Raw genomic sequence first — 18,110 nt, forward strand, 5'->3', positions numbered from 1 at the left:
GGCAGTAAGGACACTTAATTTGGACCAAAATTATTCAGACCAAATACAATATATACGCTAAGCTCCTTTCCACTTGCTCTTTAACATGATGCTGGCATCAGACTGCTCGTTCAATGTAACAGTTTTAGTATTATGATCTATCATCTTATATGCAATTAGTCTAATACGCAATTTGGGTTCTGAATATATAATAAGTTACAATATTTTACTGATATTTTTACATTATTGTGGATGGAAGAATAGGTGCCTGGATAGATAGATAGATAGATAGATAGATAATATGACATAAGTAGCTAGATAGATAGAGAGAGAGAGAGACAAAGAGAGAAAATTAATCAGTGTGCACAGTGTAGCAGAATCCCATGGAAAACAATGGGAGGCTGCTGCACTAGACATTTTTGTACCGCACCCTTACAGCGTAACTCCAGCAGCAGGATACCTGTTTTAATCTCCCAACAACTTCATTGCCTTAGACTTGCCCAAGACTAAAGTGATCAGGATATGTATTTGCCGGAAGTCCCACAGACTTGCATTGGACTTCGGGTAAATCCGCAACCTGATCACTTTGGCAGTAGGCAAGCCTCAAACTACAAAGTTGCTGGGAGATTTAAACAGATATTTTGTCCCTAGACCAATATTGGAGTTTTATTTCACTTTGAATAGCAGAAAATCACTGCAGTACTCTATGATAGGCAAACATTTTTGCTTATTCCATCTGAATGTATCCAGCAACATTTTAGCTGCCTAAAACAGCGATTTTCAGGCTTGAAAACTCCTTTATTTTTTCACTATTATGAAGTGCTACAGTGATCTTCTGCTAGATAGATAGATAAATATGAGATAGATAGAGAGATATGAGAGACAGATAGTCGGTAGATCGAAAAAGATAGATATGAGACACAGATAGTCAGTAGTTAGAAAGATAGATAGATAGATAGATAGATATGTTAGTAGTGCACGCAGACGCAGACCTGGGTCAAGGGTCCATGTAGTATTTAGAAATGAAGATGAATCCGCAGCACACATCTTCCATGAAAAAAAGTGATGATTTATCCATAATTGAATAAGTGTCCAAAGCAACGTTTCTGCCAGTTCACCTGCCAGATGAGCTGGCAGAAACGTTGCTTTGGACACTTATTTAACTATGGAATGAATCATCACTTTTTTCATGAGAGATGTGTGCTGCTGATTTATCTAAATTTTAGATAGATAGATATGAGATAGATAAAAAGATAGATAGATATGAGATAGATAGATAGATAGATAGATATGAGATAGATAGATACGAGATAGAAAGATATGAGATAGGTAGATACGAGATAGATAGATATGAGATAGATAGATAGATAGATAGATATGAGATAGATAGATAGATAGATAGATATGAGATAGATAGATACATACGAGATAGAAAGATAGATAGATATGAGATAGATAGATAAATAGATAGATATAAGATAGATAGATATGAGATAGATAGATACGAGATAGATAGATAGATAGATAGATAGAAGGATAGCTAGAACTTCCCTATGATTTCCAAAGAGGTGATTCAGACACTGGAAAAAGTACCAGTCCTTTTGTAAAATACACTGTTGCCAAGCAACTTTTGAAGTTTTGCATCCTCCCACCCGGGCATACTGTAAAGTAAATTAGCAGTTCTTGTATCCATTTTTCTTTTCAATTCAAGATAAATCCAGCACGATGCAGCAAGTCACAGATTCCCCATATTTTTCTGTACTTTACATTACCTTAAAGTATAAACATCCTCCTTAATACATCAGTTCACGCCACTCCAGACCTGCTGGGGTTCACAATACATTTTAAACAACAATGACGTCTTAAAAGTCACCAGCAAAGCTTCAGTACAATCCTAATCATCCTCCCCATATAGCAGGTCAAATACAAAGGAAACAAAACAAGAACACATCACTTTGAAAAAAGACGGAGCTTAGAGGCATTTGTTCAAAATGTATCTATAAGCATCAGTTTTAAACTGCAAAAAGGAAAAAAAAAGAAGGTCATGGAAAGCCACATCATAGTGTCTTGTGAGATTTGAATGTAGCTGAAGAAATAGCAAGTTTCAGTTTTGTAAGAATCCATTTCATATAACAATGAGGTATGCTGACAAAATGTCAGATACCCATCAAAAGTAAATACATGTAAAAAGTAGAAAAGATATTTTATCTTACCTCCTTCATTGTCCTTACTGTCAGTGCACAATGTTTCCATGGCTACATCGCATCCCGCTCCTCTCCAACCTGGCTGGCACATACAGTGCCATCCATTTTGGTCTAAAGTGCATCTTCCATTGCTGTTACAGAGTCCAGGGCAACCTTCTGCAATGACACAGAAATAAGGAAGATATCAAGTGATTTGGGAATTCCACGTGGCTCCTGGCTTTATTGAACAAACATAAGACACTTACAGGCCTTCATCAACAGCACAAACACTGTAATAGCACATGAAGAGAGAGTAGCAATGTACAAATCATAGTAGTCCTCAAATTAGACATACACCATAGTGAGGTCGGCACCAAAGGTCTATTTGGCCTAACATCATATGCTCCTGCTGACCAGATAACATGACGTCTTTCCAATGTTCTCTTTCCGAACATCAATACTTATCATACAGAAAACCACTTTTGGTTTCCAGATTAGAATAGAATCGTTATTGAAAACGGCAGAAGCAATTTAAGTCAACCGTTCCAAAAATCGAAAGAGGAAATTCATGTTGACCCCAAAAATGTTCTGAAAACCTGTTTTCGGGATTTTAGAAAATTGTAGCAATATATTTTTATATTTTTTAACTTATCTGGTCTCAGGGTAGCAGCGCCTTCATGTGAATTTACAGTGCTTTCCATAACTGCACAAAGTACCCGCCAGAACAGTTGGTGACGATACTTTGAGCTGAGAGTTCATTCCTTGGTCACATAAGAAGCAAAAGCCCAGAAATAAAGTGAAGCAGCTTAGCGACTAGTCTAACAGACATTGGGGGGAATCAGGCTGCAAACAGAGGGGACAAAACTGGACAGGATTTCCAACTTAATGTAGGAGCTGTGCAGATCTGGTTACTTAGGACGGACAAAATGAAATACCAGAAGGACCACGAGAAAAGACATTGATAAGACTCAACAAAAACACGGTAGTGACGTGCTTCAAGACATAGAGCAGAAAGTGAGGTTTTCTTTGTGACAGTCTCCCTAGGGCCTTTGCAGTGTTACCTTTATATCCTATCTTGTCTGCTTTTATGAGCAAGAAGGGAAAATTTATGAAACAAATTACAATAATTTAATAGATCTGAGTATTAAAAGGTTTCAAATGTCTTCAAGTCTGACAATACATATAAAAATTAACATAATAAACGAAAGAAAAAAATAAGCAACTTTCAATGCTCTTTACACTGAAGAGAATTTTGCAGTTAATTGTATGAAAGAAGTAAAAATGTAATTACTGTTAATTTTCTATTATTCTTCGACGTGGGAACTTTTTAAATATATTACTTGAATATAATATCTGTGAAAAAGGGTATATAGACTGTATGTATGTACGTTGTTATCTACAATTATCAATGTTATTATTATCAGCCAATTACCCCCCATTTTTAAAACTAATGAACATTTTATATAAAGTATATATATATATATATATATATATATATATATATATATGAATTCTAATGTAACCAGTTTTTTTGTATTTTTTTTTGTTACCAAGCCATGTTGTATTGTTATTTGCGATGATTTAGATATGAGAAAGTATAAAACAAGCTGGCAGACAAAACTGGAAAAAAAAAGTATTTCTTACAAAAATATTCTTCTTAGTATAGTTTTACACTTTTTAGGATTAGGGTTTGGCATGGGAGTTTGGGAGAAGTTAGGTAAAGAGGTTCTACTGTATGGGAACCACTGTAAGGATATAGTTCACACCACAGAAATTCCACACTGCGTTACCATGAGGAAATTTCAAGCTCAAGCTCCACTTGCAGAAGCTTCCCACTGCAGACAAAGGGATTCCGCTGCCCAGTCCCCATATGGGAACTTTCAATGTAGAATTGGATTCAACCAAAAGAAAAAACATGTTCATTTTTTCGTTAGAATCTGCTTGGAAGTACACTGCAATCAACTGAACAGTGCTTAATGTCTAAGTGGACATTAAGCGCTGATTATGATAAAGGCATCTGTTTGCGGAATCTTTTGTGGAAATTTCAAGTGGAATTTCTGTAGTCTGAACATCCCCTTAAGGTATCATACATTTGCAATAGCTGTTGGCTGGACAATCGTCTGACAGTATTCTCTTCTGATCTCCCCATAGTAAACATTAAGCACAGCCGAACACTCATTTGCTGCCCTTGGGGCAGTTTATCTCTTGGAGAACAAAAGGGTCAGGCAGTTAAAATCCAACATGCTCAATGCTCCTCTCTCCTTATATCATTTGTTGGGGGTGTCAGCAAGACTCTATACACATTACAGAGTTGGCCAAACCAGACACAGTCTGACTGTATTGGGGGGGGGGGGGGGCATTAAAGTATACCTGTCCTTTGAAAATGTTTATCAGTGACTAGACCCTACCGGTCATTAGAATGAGCAAAGCATGCTTTACTACCCAGTTCACAGCAATCTCTGTCCTACTTCACTGGAAAGCCCCATAGTCTTATAGTGGGGTCATCCAGTGAAGTTAGACTGAGATCACTGTGAGTCAAGGGGTGAAGCCCACTTCTCCCTGCTTGTTTTAATAATTAGTGTGGGTCTCAGCATTGAGATTTCCGACTGATGAAAACTTTCTTGAGTTTAGACAGGGAAGTAAGAAAGCCCCAAAAGGCAGAAGGCTTGGTAGACACCTACAGTTTTCCACATTTATGACATATATGTGTTATATGGGATCCACATTTATGACATATATGTCTTATATGGGATTGGTAGGATCGGTTTCATTAGATGATGTGGCCCTCAGAGTAAAAAGGTTGTGTACCCCTTTTTTAGAGCCACTGAGCTTAGGAAGCCCTATGGGTAGTTATCCACTTCTTTCTTAGCTAATAGACCCAACCCTCATCTTGGCACAAGGCGAAGCTTAGTAAGCATGAGTGGAGGTAGAGTTAAGAATGAGGAAATCATGACTAAAGAATTGTTAAAACCATTTGAATAATATTTTTGTTGGCATAGCCACATACGACATGGAGTCTGAGAATGAGTAACCATAGAAGACATTGAGTTAACTGCATCATGGGTAGAACAACAACATAAATAGCTAATGCCATACAAATAACAAAATGTTTTTTACACATTAAATGAATAAAAAAGGAACAAAATAGAAAAGAGTTGTGTGATGATATTATGTTGTGAAGTATATGCCACCCCAAATATGGTATGACCTTTAATGCTTACAAAATATGTAACAATAATCATCTAATAAACCATCAGTCTGGTTATATAGAGGAAACATTAACGTAGCGCTGTCTTCTGGAATTAATAGTACAAGACTCAAACTCCATGTGATATGTCAGCAAAAAGACATGCAATCTCAGGATTGTATGAATATGTAAGTCATTAGGAAAGGGACAAGCCAGTGTCAGCACATATCAGGAGAACATGTCATTATATTAATGTATATTTTTATATAGCTAGAGAAAAGGAGATATATACATGCCTACACTATATACAGCAAAAGGATCTCAACAAAGCACACAGTCCATGGTAAAGTGCAAAAAAGTGAATTTATTCCATAGTATAAACAAGTGTTACCAAAAGCAGCAACATTTCAACCGGCTCCCTCTGCCATTATCAAGCAGTCTTGATGCTTGATAAAGGCCGGGGGAGCCGGTTGAAACGTTGCTGCTTTTTGCAACACTTGTTTTTTTTTGCCCTGGACTGTGTGCTGCGGTGAGATCCTTTTGCTGTATTTAATTGTGGAGTTAATTTTGGCCAATGCTCAATAAGCCGCTTTTTGCACCTGACACTTTATATATGCAAATGTGGTTGTGCTGCTTTTCAAATTTTTTTTACCAAATTTTACCAAATATATATATATATATATATATATATATATATATATATATATATATATGGTCATGGTTATCTTTCATAGTGCCCTTGGTTAGGGTAATTGAGTTCCAGTAATCTTTTCTCTTTTGGAACTTGTAAGTTGAACATGTACAATTGTTATAACTGATTGTAATATGCATTGTTTTACACATGACTACAGGTTAAATGTCCTGCATTAGCTTTACTAAAATCTATTTATCTATCTATCTATTTATCTATCTATCTAGACTAGACAAACAATAGGCGGAGCAGCACTCTGCAATGTGTAGGTGGGTGCAGGCTGTGGTTGGACCCCAGTCCTGGGCCCCACTGGATACAGCAAAGAGAGAACACAGCAGCACTCCAATGGGTACAGTGAATGGTGGCTTTATTTTCATCAAAGTGTACAGTGACGTTTCTGCCACCTCACGTGGCCATCATCAAGCCATCAAGGCTTGATGATGGCCACAGGAGGTGGCCGAAACGTCGCTGTACACTTTGTTGATAATAAAGCCACCATTCACTGTACCCCTTGGAGTGCTGCCGTGTTTTCTCTTTGCTGTATCTATCTATCTCATATCTATCTGTCTATCTATCTATTTATCTATCTATCTCATATCTATCTATGTATCTATCTCATATCTATCTATCTATCTATCTACCTCATATCTATCTATCTTATATTTATGGAGCTCTATACCCACCTCTTCTGTATGCATCTATACATGGTGGGTTTCAAATGGTTAAGGTCTAAGACCTCCACTAGATTACATTTCGCTAACAATATGTAGCGGGGCCATGCAGTTATTAACAAGGATATTATGTCTCTCTGACTCCAGTCTAATTATTAGCTGCGTTATCTTTGCAAATTGGAGGGCATATTTTGCATAGCAAGCAGTTTTTAAGGCAAGGTACTTTTAAAAGCTGAATGTGCCCGTTGCTTTTTTATTCCTTCCTTAAAATGTGGTTCCTAATTGACTTTTATCCCTGCATAACTTGATACAAAATGTTCTAATGGGCTCCGTTTCCTCCTTATAATTAGGACTTTCAGAGACGAAAGGGCTGCTGTCTTAGTTAACCTGTTCAGTGGGGGACGTAACATTTGTTGTAGGTCAATGTGACATTAATGGGGAAATTATAGCACTGACATTTTTAGAGGTGTATTAAAATACATTAGAACATGAAAGTGCTCAACCATGCAACACAGTTTTTTTGGCAAAGGCATTTTTATCCTGTAAAATATCTACATATTGGATTGAAAAGAAATATATGGCAATAAAGACACAATGGCAACCTCAGAGGAGGGGGGGGGGCATGCACACAAGGGCCACATTTAGAGTAGGGAACAAGCGATGCAGAAGGTAGAGCAACATCTCAGCAGCTCCAAGATCTTCTCTCATGGCGGCCATCTTTAATAAATGCCTCAGATGCTATTTACTCTCAGATGGTAATAATGCATAAGCTTCAATCTGAAGATTTTAAAGAAGTGGAGATTGTAAATGTAGATATGTATATATATATATATATATATATATATATATATATATATATACTTACCTGTTTCACTTATTGGGAGAATTTTTTATTTTTTTATTTTATTCTATCACTGCTAATTGTTAACATTTTTATAAAAATGTTTTGAATAGATGGAACTTTTCTTCTTTGGCTCGGCCGATGTTTTTTTTTTTTCTTTCATGTTTAAAGATGGCTGCCTTTAACTTGCATTACAATTTGCCAAAGTGACTTTGGTAGCATTAATTAAATTTGTAAAATTTCCAGGTGATTATAAATGATAAGAACGGCAAAGTATGGGAACTTATGTAACATTGTTGTAGGCGAGCACCTTCATGTTATATCATTGGCAAAGATAGCATGAGATTGTAATGAAATGTCTAGAGAGTCCACACAATATTTTAGCTAGTCAAACCAGTAAAAAGACATTTGTATTACCTTTTTTTTTTTTTTTCTTAGTTTACAATTTAATTGGTATGACCTGTTTTGGTTTAAAATGTTCTAATATAACTACTGTTACTATTGTATTTATAAGAACATCTATGTTATATGAAAGTTTGCTCTAGCACTGGAATACATTTAAAGGAAACCTGTCAGATCCCTGGCACCTCATATAAAGGGCCATGGACCTGACAGGTCAGGGGAATTCCAAAGCTTTTTTTCTCAGCTCTTTGCGATGCCACAGAGAGCTGAAAAACTTTATTGCCACCAGTTGTGACTGGTTATACAGTGACATAGAGTGGATATGGTCAGCTTGTCATGCACCCTCCCACCAATCAAGCTTGATGAACAGCCTAAATGCAGGGCTTTTCCATGTAGGTTGTCAATCATTGCTGTCTGTTACTGTATAACCAGTCACAACCGGTGGCGATAAAGTTTTAACCCCTTAACGACTCAGGACGTATATTTACGTCCTGCGCCGGCTCCCGCGATATGAAGCGGGATCGCGCCGCGATCCCGCATCATATCACGTCGGTCCCGGCGCTAATCAACGGCCGGGACCCGCGGCTAATACCACACATCGCCGATCGCGGCGATGTGCGGTATTAACCCTTTAGAAGCCGCTTCTAAAGTGAAAGTGAAAGTGACCCGGCTGCTCAGTCGGGCTGTTCGGGACCGCCGCGGTGAAATCGCGGCGTCCCGAACAGCTGATCGGACACCGGGAGGGCTCTTACCTGCCTCCCCGGTGTCCGATCGACGAATGACTGCTCCGTGCCTGAGATCCAGGCAGGAGCAGTCAAGCGCCGATAATGCTGATCACAGGCGTGTTAATGCACGCCAGTGATCAGCATAGGAGATCAGTGTGTGCAGTGTTATAGGTCCCTATGGGACCTATAACACTGCAAAAAAATGTAAAAAAAAAGTGTTAATAAAGGTCATTTAACCCCTTCCCTAATAAAAGTTTGAATCACCCCCCTTTTCCCATAAAAAAAATAAAACAGTGTAAAAAAAATAAAAAATAAACATATGTGGTATCGCCGCGTGCGTAAATGTCCGAACTATAAAAATATATCATTAATTAAGCCGTACGGTTAATGGCGTACGCGCAAAAAAATTCCAAAGTCCAAAAAGCGTATTTTGGTCACTTTTTATACCATTAAAAAATGAATAAAAAGTGATCAAAAAGTCCGATCAAAACAAAAATCATACCGATAATGACTTCAGATCACGGCGCAAAAAATGAGTCCTCATACCGCCCCATACACGGAAAAATAAAAAAGTTATAGGGGTCAGAAGATGACATTTTTAAACGTATACATTTTCCTGCATGTAGTTATGATTTTTTCAGAAGTGCGACAAAATCAAACCTATATAAGTAGGGTATCATTTTAACCGTATGGACCTACAGAATAATGATAAGGTGTAATTTTTACCGAAATATGCCCTGCGTAGAAACGAAAGCCCCCAAAAGTTACAAAATGGCGGGTTTTTTTTCGATTTTGTCGCACAATGATTTTTTTTCTCGTTTCGCCGTGCATTTTTGGGTAAAATGACTAATGTCACTGCAAAGTAGAATTGGCGACGCAAAAAATAAGCCATAATATGGATTTTTAGGTGGAAAATTGAAAGGGTTATGATTTTTAAAAGGTAAGGAGGAAAAAACGAAAGTGCAAAAACGGAAAAACCCTGAGTCCTTAAGGGGTTAAGCTCTCTGTGGAATCGCGGAGAACTGAAGAGAAAAGGTTTGGAATGCTGTTCTCCTAAACTGTCAGTTTCAAGGGCCAGTTTGTAAGGCCCCCTCCCATGGACTTGCATTGAGGGGGTGGGGAGTGACATCATGAGGGGGCGGGGCTATCATGTCACGAGCTCCCGACGACGACTCCAGTGTTCGGAACAGTTTGTTCCAAACACTGATCAGAGAAGTACACCTTTAAGGTTCTTAAGAAATTCCATCTTTTCACGATGCAGTTTTTGTTGTGTTTTTCCCCGCAAAATAATTCGACATTTGTACCTGCATTTTTCTTAGTTTGTGTAGTTCTTAGATCATGGGATCATGTGATTCAGGAAAAAAAACTCCACAAAAAAAAAAACACACACATTTTTACATAAATTTTTTAACTCATTTTTAAAAAATCCTATTAAGGCCTATAAAAGGAAACATAAAGGTGAAAAAATGCATCATTTTCAAAAAGCATTGTAGGTTTGGCATTTTATAATTCACTATATTCACTCCTGGCTATGGTCTGGATGCTGTGTTGCACATTGCATTTTTTTTATTTTTTATTTATTAAATTTTTTTTAAAACATGTATAAAACCACCCTTAGACTTCCTTTATTGACTAATGCTTAAAAAAAAGCAGATTTAATATTGCAATGCCCAAATTCACAAATGTGAATATGGCCATTGCAATATCAAGCCTTTTTTTTTTTTAAGGGGTTATCCAGTGTTTAACAACATGCATTCTCTATGGAGGTGCCAGAGACAGCCAAGTGCAGTAATCGACTATCTCTGGCACTCCCATAGAGAATGCATGGACAGGGGATAAGTTGTCAAATGCTGGAGTATCCCTTTAAGGAACCATCAATGAAGGACGTTTTGGTGCTGGAACAAGCTTACATTTCACGCAGGGTCTGCCTGCCGCTGACCAGTGGCACTCAGACGCACGTAAGCTAAGCACAATAGAAAGCCAATAACAAGGGTTGAGCATATAAAGGTGTTTGTGTTGTCTCTTCATAACAACTATTCTGCTTCCAAACAAGTGCTTTATACTGTTGTTAACCTCTACAGTATTGTAAGTAAAAAAATATTTCTATTGTTCTGCAGTAACAGAAAGAGAGGCCATGAGATTGTACAACATTTAATAAAAGCATGTGAACTGTTTTTGAAAATTTCTGAATATCCTTGCAGGATTCTCATGTTAAGCCTCAAAATAAAAAAGTGACCTCTGTCACAAAAAGGAACGGTTTGACATCAGAAACAATGGCCTTTTTTGTTTGTGACAGTTTTACTTATTTAAAATGTTCCACCTACAGTGCACACCACGTGTATGTAATTGTATGCTCTTATACTTGCAAATATCTGACAGTAACTCCTACGCTTATGCAGTTATTTCACCTTTAAGTATGGAAGTAAAGATAAAAGTTACCAAATGAATAAAAAGCTATTTTTTTTATAGACTTGGCTGAGGATAATCTATTGACATATTAGAAAAGGTGGTAAAACCTGTGGGGCAATACAAGATTAGCCTCCTTATACTGAAATGTTATTCCTTTAAAAAGTATATGAATACATTGACAACTGGGAGTTACCAGTTAGGGTGTGTGTTCTGACACGGTCCATTCAGTGCTGTAAGGACACACCCCTTTGGAAAAGGCGACTAGAAACACCCAGTTGTCAATGTATTCATATAATTCTAAAAGGAGTTTTAGAGAAAGATTTAACAGAAATGCTATATGTAGAGCATAGTATGTAGCACAGATATAGTATATCATTTTTTATTGGTAAATTGTACCCTTTATGCAGCTTTAAATACTACAACAATAGGGGGATTATTGTCATTTAAAGGGGTATTCCAGGCAAAAACTTTTTTTATATATCAACTGGCTCCGGAAAGTTAAACAGATTTGTAAATGAACATTTGCATTGAAAATTGTTGTTCCACAGGATTATTAGATTGCTATACTGATATTACAGGCTCAAGTCGCAGAATATTTTTATAATTGCCATATTCATTGTTGTTTTTATTATATTTTATAATTTTGTATTAATTTAAATTAATTGGGGGAGTACAAGGGCCCTGTACATTCCTTATTTAATCTATTATCATTCTATACTAATAAATATTAATTATTATTTTAAACCAAATATCTTTGACCTTTGAGCCCCATTTTCTTTTAACATATTTTCCCTATTTTATACACCTTGGGTATAGGTGTTTGTTGGGTTGCTCGGGTCTTTAGTGACGGTCAGACAGACAGGAGCCTCTCCATTCTATCTATATTAGATTTGTAAATGACTTTGATTAAAAAATCTTAATCTTGCCAATAGTTATTAGCTTCTGAAGTTTTCTGTCTAACTGCTCAATGATGATGTCACGTCACGGGAGCTGTGCATGATGGAAGAATATCCCTTGCATGATGGGAAAATATCCCCATAGGAGCTGGACAGCTCCCGGGACGTGAGTCATCAGAAAGCAGTTAGACAGAAAACAGCAACTCAACTTCAGAATCTAATAACTATTGGAAGGATTAAGATTTTTTTAATAGAAGTAATTTACAAATCTGTTTAACTTTCCGGAGCCAGTTGATATATAAAAAAAAAAGTTTTTGCCTGGAATACCCCTTTAATGCTGGAACTGTAGTACTTTTATTTAAGCTAATTTTAAGGGGAATATTATATATCCGAATATAAAATTCAACTTCATGATTTATTCTAAAGTGAACATTGAAAAAGTATAACTTAGGAGTAAACATGGTGTACAGTATATGGCTAAATCATAATGACACATGTTTCATAGATTTACTAAGAAAAGAAAAATCCAGTATATGTCAGATATAACCTTATGTGAGGAATACTTTTAAATACTCAGCATGAGCAGTTATGGGGCAAAATAATTGAAATAAAATAAAATTGCAGTCGTTTGGATCCCTTCTAGTGCCAGCAGAATAATTGCACTTCTCATTACCAAACAATAACACAAAGAAAAACCAAAACTAGAACAAAAACAACAAAAAAGAATTAGCAAATGCTATACATGTAGTAATGCACACATACAAACAGCATTGGTCAGTTGAGGGAAGGAGGGTGGGAGTCATGATATTTAGCTGAGTGTATGACATAGAGAAATTGGGGTAAATATTACTGTTTATATATACTCCAATTTGTTAAGGTTAAACAAGCAGAAAGAATACAGTACCTTTAACTATTTTATCCAAATAGTGAGCTATTGAAGTTGAGAAGGGGAGAAGAACAAGACAGACATTTCAGGACATTAACTGTTAGCAAAGGCATGCAGAAATAAAGATCATCTGAGGCTAGGAAAGGAAGATTGAGGTTAGGTCACTGGTTAAGATTTCCAGTCTAGTCATTGTTACGATGATTAAATTGCCCAACAAAAAACAAACCTGATAATTCCATGTATCAACATATACCTTAGAAATTCTGTCTTATTAGAGTCGGGTCTTTTTTTGATGATCCCTATCTCTTTCCCAGGGTGAAAAGGGGTTAGAAAGAGCACCTCTTACACAGAAGGACCTGTGCTGCATAGCACAGAGAATAATTGCTTCCATTAAAGGTGTACTCCACCCCTAGACATGCTGTCCCCTATCCAATGGATAGAGGATAACATGTCTGATTGTGAGGGATCGCCCCCCCCCCCCCCCAAATCTCCGGGCCGGCACAGCAGCATTCCGAACAAGGAAGCCTGACAACACGCCACGCCCCCTTCATTCGTGTCTATAGGAGGTGGGGTGACGGCTTTGTACTAGGGGTGGAGTCTTAGGGCCAGCACTGCAGCATTCTGGACACAGAAGCCTGAAGACACACCACGCCCCCTCCATTTATGTCTATAGAAGGTGGGGTGATGGCTATGTACTAGGGGTGGAGTGGCCCTTTAAGCACTGTTTAAAAGGGTACTCCGGCGCTATCTTATCTCCTATCCAAAGGATAGGGGGTAAGATGCCTGATCACGGGGGTCCCGCCGCTGTGATCTCCCACGCCGCACCCAGTTAGAATCAGCCCCCAGAGCGTGCTCACTCCAGGTCTGATTATTAGCGATCACGGGGACGGAGCATAGTGACCCCACTGCTCCGCCCCCGTGTGAAATCATGCTCCGCCCCCTCAATGCAAGCCTATAGAGGGGGCATGGTCACACCTAGTATTTTAGTCAGAATTTTGACAGTATGTTGGTAAGTATGTTTAACCAATACCAGAAGTAGAAGGGAAGGATCATATGTGTCGTATTTTGGTGCAAATTTTGCTGTGTATTCTCTGCAGCTAACTTTGCTTCCCATTGACTCCAATGGGAAGGAAGATGTGCATCAGTATATATGCAGCAAAATACAGCACATGACCCTACCCTAATGGAAAATTGTAGTGAGCCGGAAGAATTGCATTGCACGAGATGGCCGCCGCTCCTGTTTTTGGAACACGCATGTTTGAATACCCACTTTCTAAAATGTAACTGGTGGGTGCTGGTTTCTTCTATCTATTTATTTGACTGTAATGGATGCATGTCACTTCATAAATTTGTGTAAATGACAGATAGTCTAACACCCATTCATTCGCTAGCCAGTCACTGGAGTACATTTGCGCAAGAATAATTTTTGCAGAAATGATAAATTCAGTGCACCAACCAGTGCATCTGCAAACCACTTCCCCTGCAAGCCACAGCAATAAAAATGATGGAGCCAATACGAACAACATGAAAATAGCGGAAAAATTGGATGTTTGGCGCACAACTTTGTCACAAGTAAATAGGTGAAATATAAAGCGTATGTGTTTGGCAGGCGCATCTTCTTATTGTCAAGGAGCCCCTTATAACAAGTAGGGGACCCCTTATAGCAAGTAGGTATCTCCGTATGACAGCGTTTTTAAAACAGTGTGCCTTCAGCTGTTGCAAAACTACAACTCACAGCGTGCCTGGACAGCCAGCGGCTGTCCAGGCACGCTGGGAGTTGTAGTTTTGCAACAGGTGGAGGCGCGCTGTGTGGAATACACTGCTGTATGACATTGCATTACAGGGAAAATACTGTGGTCATACAGAATTCCATATACATGTAGATACATTATTATATTTAGAGGCAAAACTTAGGTCCATAGAATTCAAAATAGGGCTCTGTATAACTCACATGTATGTACACATGATATGATACACATGATATGGTATTGTATTACAGGTGTTAACCCCTGTAATACCTACTATAGGTATATATACAGTACGCTCTACAAGAAAAAAATACATTCAGGAACATACATTGTTAATAAGATATTATAAATGCATGAAAATATAATAGGAAAACCTTTTAGCCCTTGTTATGGGTTCATTTCTCCCCCCCCCCCCTTTCTTTTTTATTTTCTTAGAAAGGAAAAGCTCATTACAGAGAGACTTAGTAATATTTTTGAATATGTTTTCCCAATATGGAATAAGGAAACACATCTGCCATTAAAAGTGATCAATGTCCTCCCAATGCATAGCTAAATAGCTGTACTATGTAAGTCAGAAAAAAAAAAAAAAAGCTCAGGAAAGGATGTTTTCATGGACCCAAGTATTGTGCTACTAGACCACTGTGAATGTGGGATGATATAAAATGACCAAATACCTCGATTTACAGAACACCACATTCATACAAATGAGCTCCTTATTCCTCGGGCACACCCTTGGGTCGAGGTGTATTTTTTGTCATTCTCTATTGCACTGATTGCTGCTTTTGTCCTATGTAGTAACGGGCATAATCACAGCTGGAAAAATGCAATCTGATTTTCCTAGATATTTCAAGACAAGACTCTTACCCATGAAAATTATAGAATAGGAACTGTGGAGAGGCTTAAAAGCTCTCCGATGCAAGGCAGCCTATAGCAAAACAGTCATTCCAATTTACAAGCCCATAGTATTGAGCCTGATCAGGAGAAACTAGCATTTTAGGGAGGAATAATTCACCCACACGCTTGCACAACCTAGCAATTCTTTTGTGCAGACACAGGCAATTATGCAAAACACCCAGCAAAGTTATGTATAGTAGTTGTCTAATGTGGAAGTCGAGGCTCTAGAGACATCTTTGAGGCCACCCTTGGTGTTTCATTTGGGTTGGTGGAGCCGAATCAAGTCTAAATTGTATCTATTAGAGGAAAGGTGAACAACAACAAGTCTTTAGAAAACTTCTTACTGTTTATTGGGAAGCGGAATGGCCTTTTTTATTGTATGTATTTGTCTTTCAGTGTTCAGCAAGAAAAACAGAAAGTCGGCACTGCCACCTTCCAAATGCCGAAGGGTGGTGTGAACTGCACCCAACTTCAGGATCACAGGTGTAGTCGTGTTCTCACGGTGCTCATTCCCAGAATGAAATATAGAAGATCAAATACCATGGAAGAAGTGTAACAGGAGGCAAACCTGGATGCAAAAGGTAAATTTATTCAGGTACAGTCACAGGATGCAACACAGTCAACAAGCCGCTTCACGCTACATGGGCTTATTCATGACCTCGAGGTTACACTCCTGTTACACTTCTTCCATGGTACTTCCTCTATAAAATGCTCATTTTCTTGTTACAAAAAAGGACAAAGAAACTGCAACTATGGGGCTATTGGAAAAAGAAGACCGAGCTCTGGCTGGTTCACCACCCTCTTTTTTTACTATAGTCCAATAAATTGTGCAAGATTCCCCTCTAATGGACAAGTGGTTGGGAAACGGGGCCGAAAATCATGGCTATTTCTTGGAGTTAAAGGGGTACTCGCTGGAAAACATTTTTTTTTTTAAATCAACTCATGCCAGAAAGTTAAACAGATCTGTAAATTACTTCTATGTAAAAATGTTTATCCTTTCAGTACTTATTAGCTGCTGTATACTACAGAGGAAGTTCTTTTCTTATTGAATTTATTTTCTGTCTGACCACAATGCTCTCTGCTGACACCTCTGTCCATGTCAGGAACTGTCCAGAGCAGGATAGGTTTGCTATGGGAATTTTCTCCTACTCTGGACAGTTCCTAAAATGGACAGAGGTGTCAGCAGAGAGCACTGTGGTCAGACAGTCCAAAAAGAAAAGAACTAAGTGCTGACAGCAGGAAAAGGCACAGTCAGAATGGCACCTGTGAGGTGAGTACAGAATTAGGCTGCATTCACACCACATTTTGTACATATGGGTGCCGGATCCTGCGGGGGGAGGGGCAAACCGGGCGCTCCCGTACCCCAGCCGGATCAGCCCGTGACTCCATTTACTTTAATGATCCGACCGGAGTCAAGCGGTGACTCCGGTCGGCTCAGTTTTGAACCGGACCTAAAACCGTAGTGTACTAGATCCAGCACCTGTATGTACAAAATGTGGTTTGAATGCAGCCTTAAAAATAAACATAGTCAATGAAACACCCCTTGAAAGCATCCTAAATAAACAGCCATGTAAGATACAAATAACAGCTAAAGAAACAGCTAAATTGTACAAGAAAAAAAAACAGCTCTGATTTGCATGACACATAATAGTCACAATAGTAATTTTGTTACTTACATTAAATTGAAATCAAATGTAGGTAGGGGATTGTTGTTGAAGGGAAAGAGGGGGGGGGGGGTGCTTGAAGTAACCATGACTGATGGCCACATATTCCTTTTGTTATTAGGCCCTCAAATAAACTGGTATACTCATTCACGCCTTTTTATTATACCTCCCAGGTTTTAAAATATGTAATATTTACTGTATAAATAGTACACAAAAGGATTTTAGCATTGCATACTTTCATACCTTGTATACTTTAATTATGTTTGGCAGGGGTTACCTTTAAAAGCATGTAGTGTACTGGAGCCACAATGAAGTAAATGTCATGGTTGACCAGAGAAATAGTTAAGTCGATTAGACAGATAACAGCAATGTCTTGAGGGCCTGAAGTAGCTATACTTGGCATACAACATTGTTATTCTAAGCGTCCTTTGCAGGGCATATAATATGTCAGAAAATGCTAGTCTCCTATTATCTGTTCTGATCGTGGCCTCCTCTAATGACTGCTATTAGCATCCCATTAAAGAGGCACCTAGGTATCATCCTTAGATTATTCATGCACTAGATTCTCTAGATATGATAAAATGAGACTAGTCTCGGAATAAGTATATTAAAACCATTTATTCCAATCAGCTGCTGTTTTAATCAGCAGGAACAGCATGCCCATTGATTTGATGTTCATTAATTGGTACTCACTGCACTATTTTATTACTGATTATCCTGTCATAATGGATTAGAACACTAAAACAATTTGCATTACTACATATCTAGCCCCTTCCATGAGTTCATATGGAGACTACGCAAGAACAAATCCCATTGTAATCACGTAACGCTCCATTTATAGGGTTAATATTAAGCCCAGCAGGATCACTAATACAGATTTAGCTGGGATAATTACACCTGTTGGTGCACATTAGATGACTACTTAACTTTTTTT

At 38.1% G+C, this 18,110-nt stretch overlaps 1 protein-coding gene across 21 annotated transcripts in view; it reads right to left on the minus strand.

The window, feature by feature from the left end:
- The window catches only part of TENM3 (teneurin transmembrane protein 3), a 2,657,329-nt gene that overhangs the window by 145,971 nt on the left and 2,493,248 nt on the right, over nt 1–18,110 (minus strand). For 13 of the 21 annotated variants that reach the window (XM_056560421.1, XM_056560526.1, XM_056560513.1 and 10 more), the window contains 3 exons: nt 12,889–12,915; nt 3,224–3,244; nt 2,193–2,339 (listed from right to left, as the gene is read on the minus strand). In XM_056560421.1, the coding sequence (XP_056416396.1) occupies nt 2,193–2,339; nt 3,224–3,244; nt 12,889–12,915 (195 nt within the window). The remainder of the gene's footprint in view (nt 1–2,192; nt 2,340–3,223; nt 3,245–12,888; nt 12,916–18,110) is intronic. The other 8 variants (XM_056560500.1, XM_056560498.1, XM_056560485.1 and 5 more) reach the window with 3 other exon arrangements.

This window comes from Hyla sarda, chromosome 1, assembly GCF_029499605.1.
Source record: "Hyla sarda isolate aHylSar1 chromosome 1, aHylSar1.hap1, whole genome shotgun sequence".
Classification (NCBI taxonomy): domain Eukaryota; kingdom Metazoa; phylum Chordata; class Amphibia; order Anura; family Hylidae; genus Hyla; species Hyla sarda.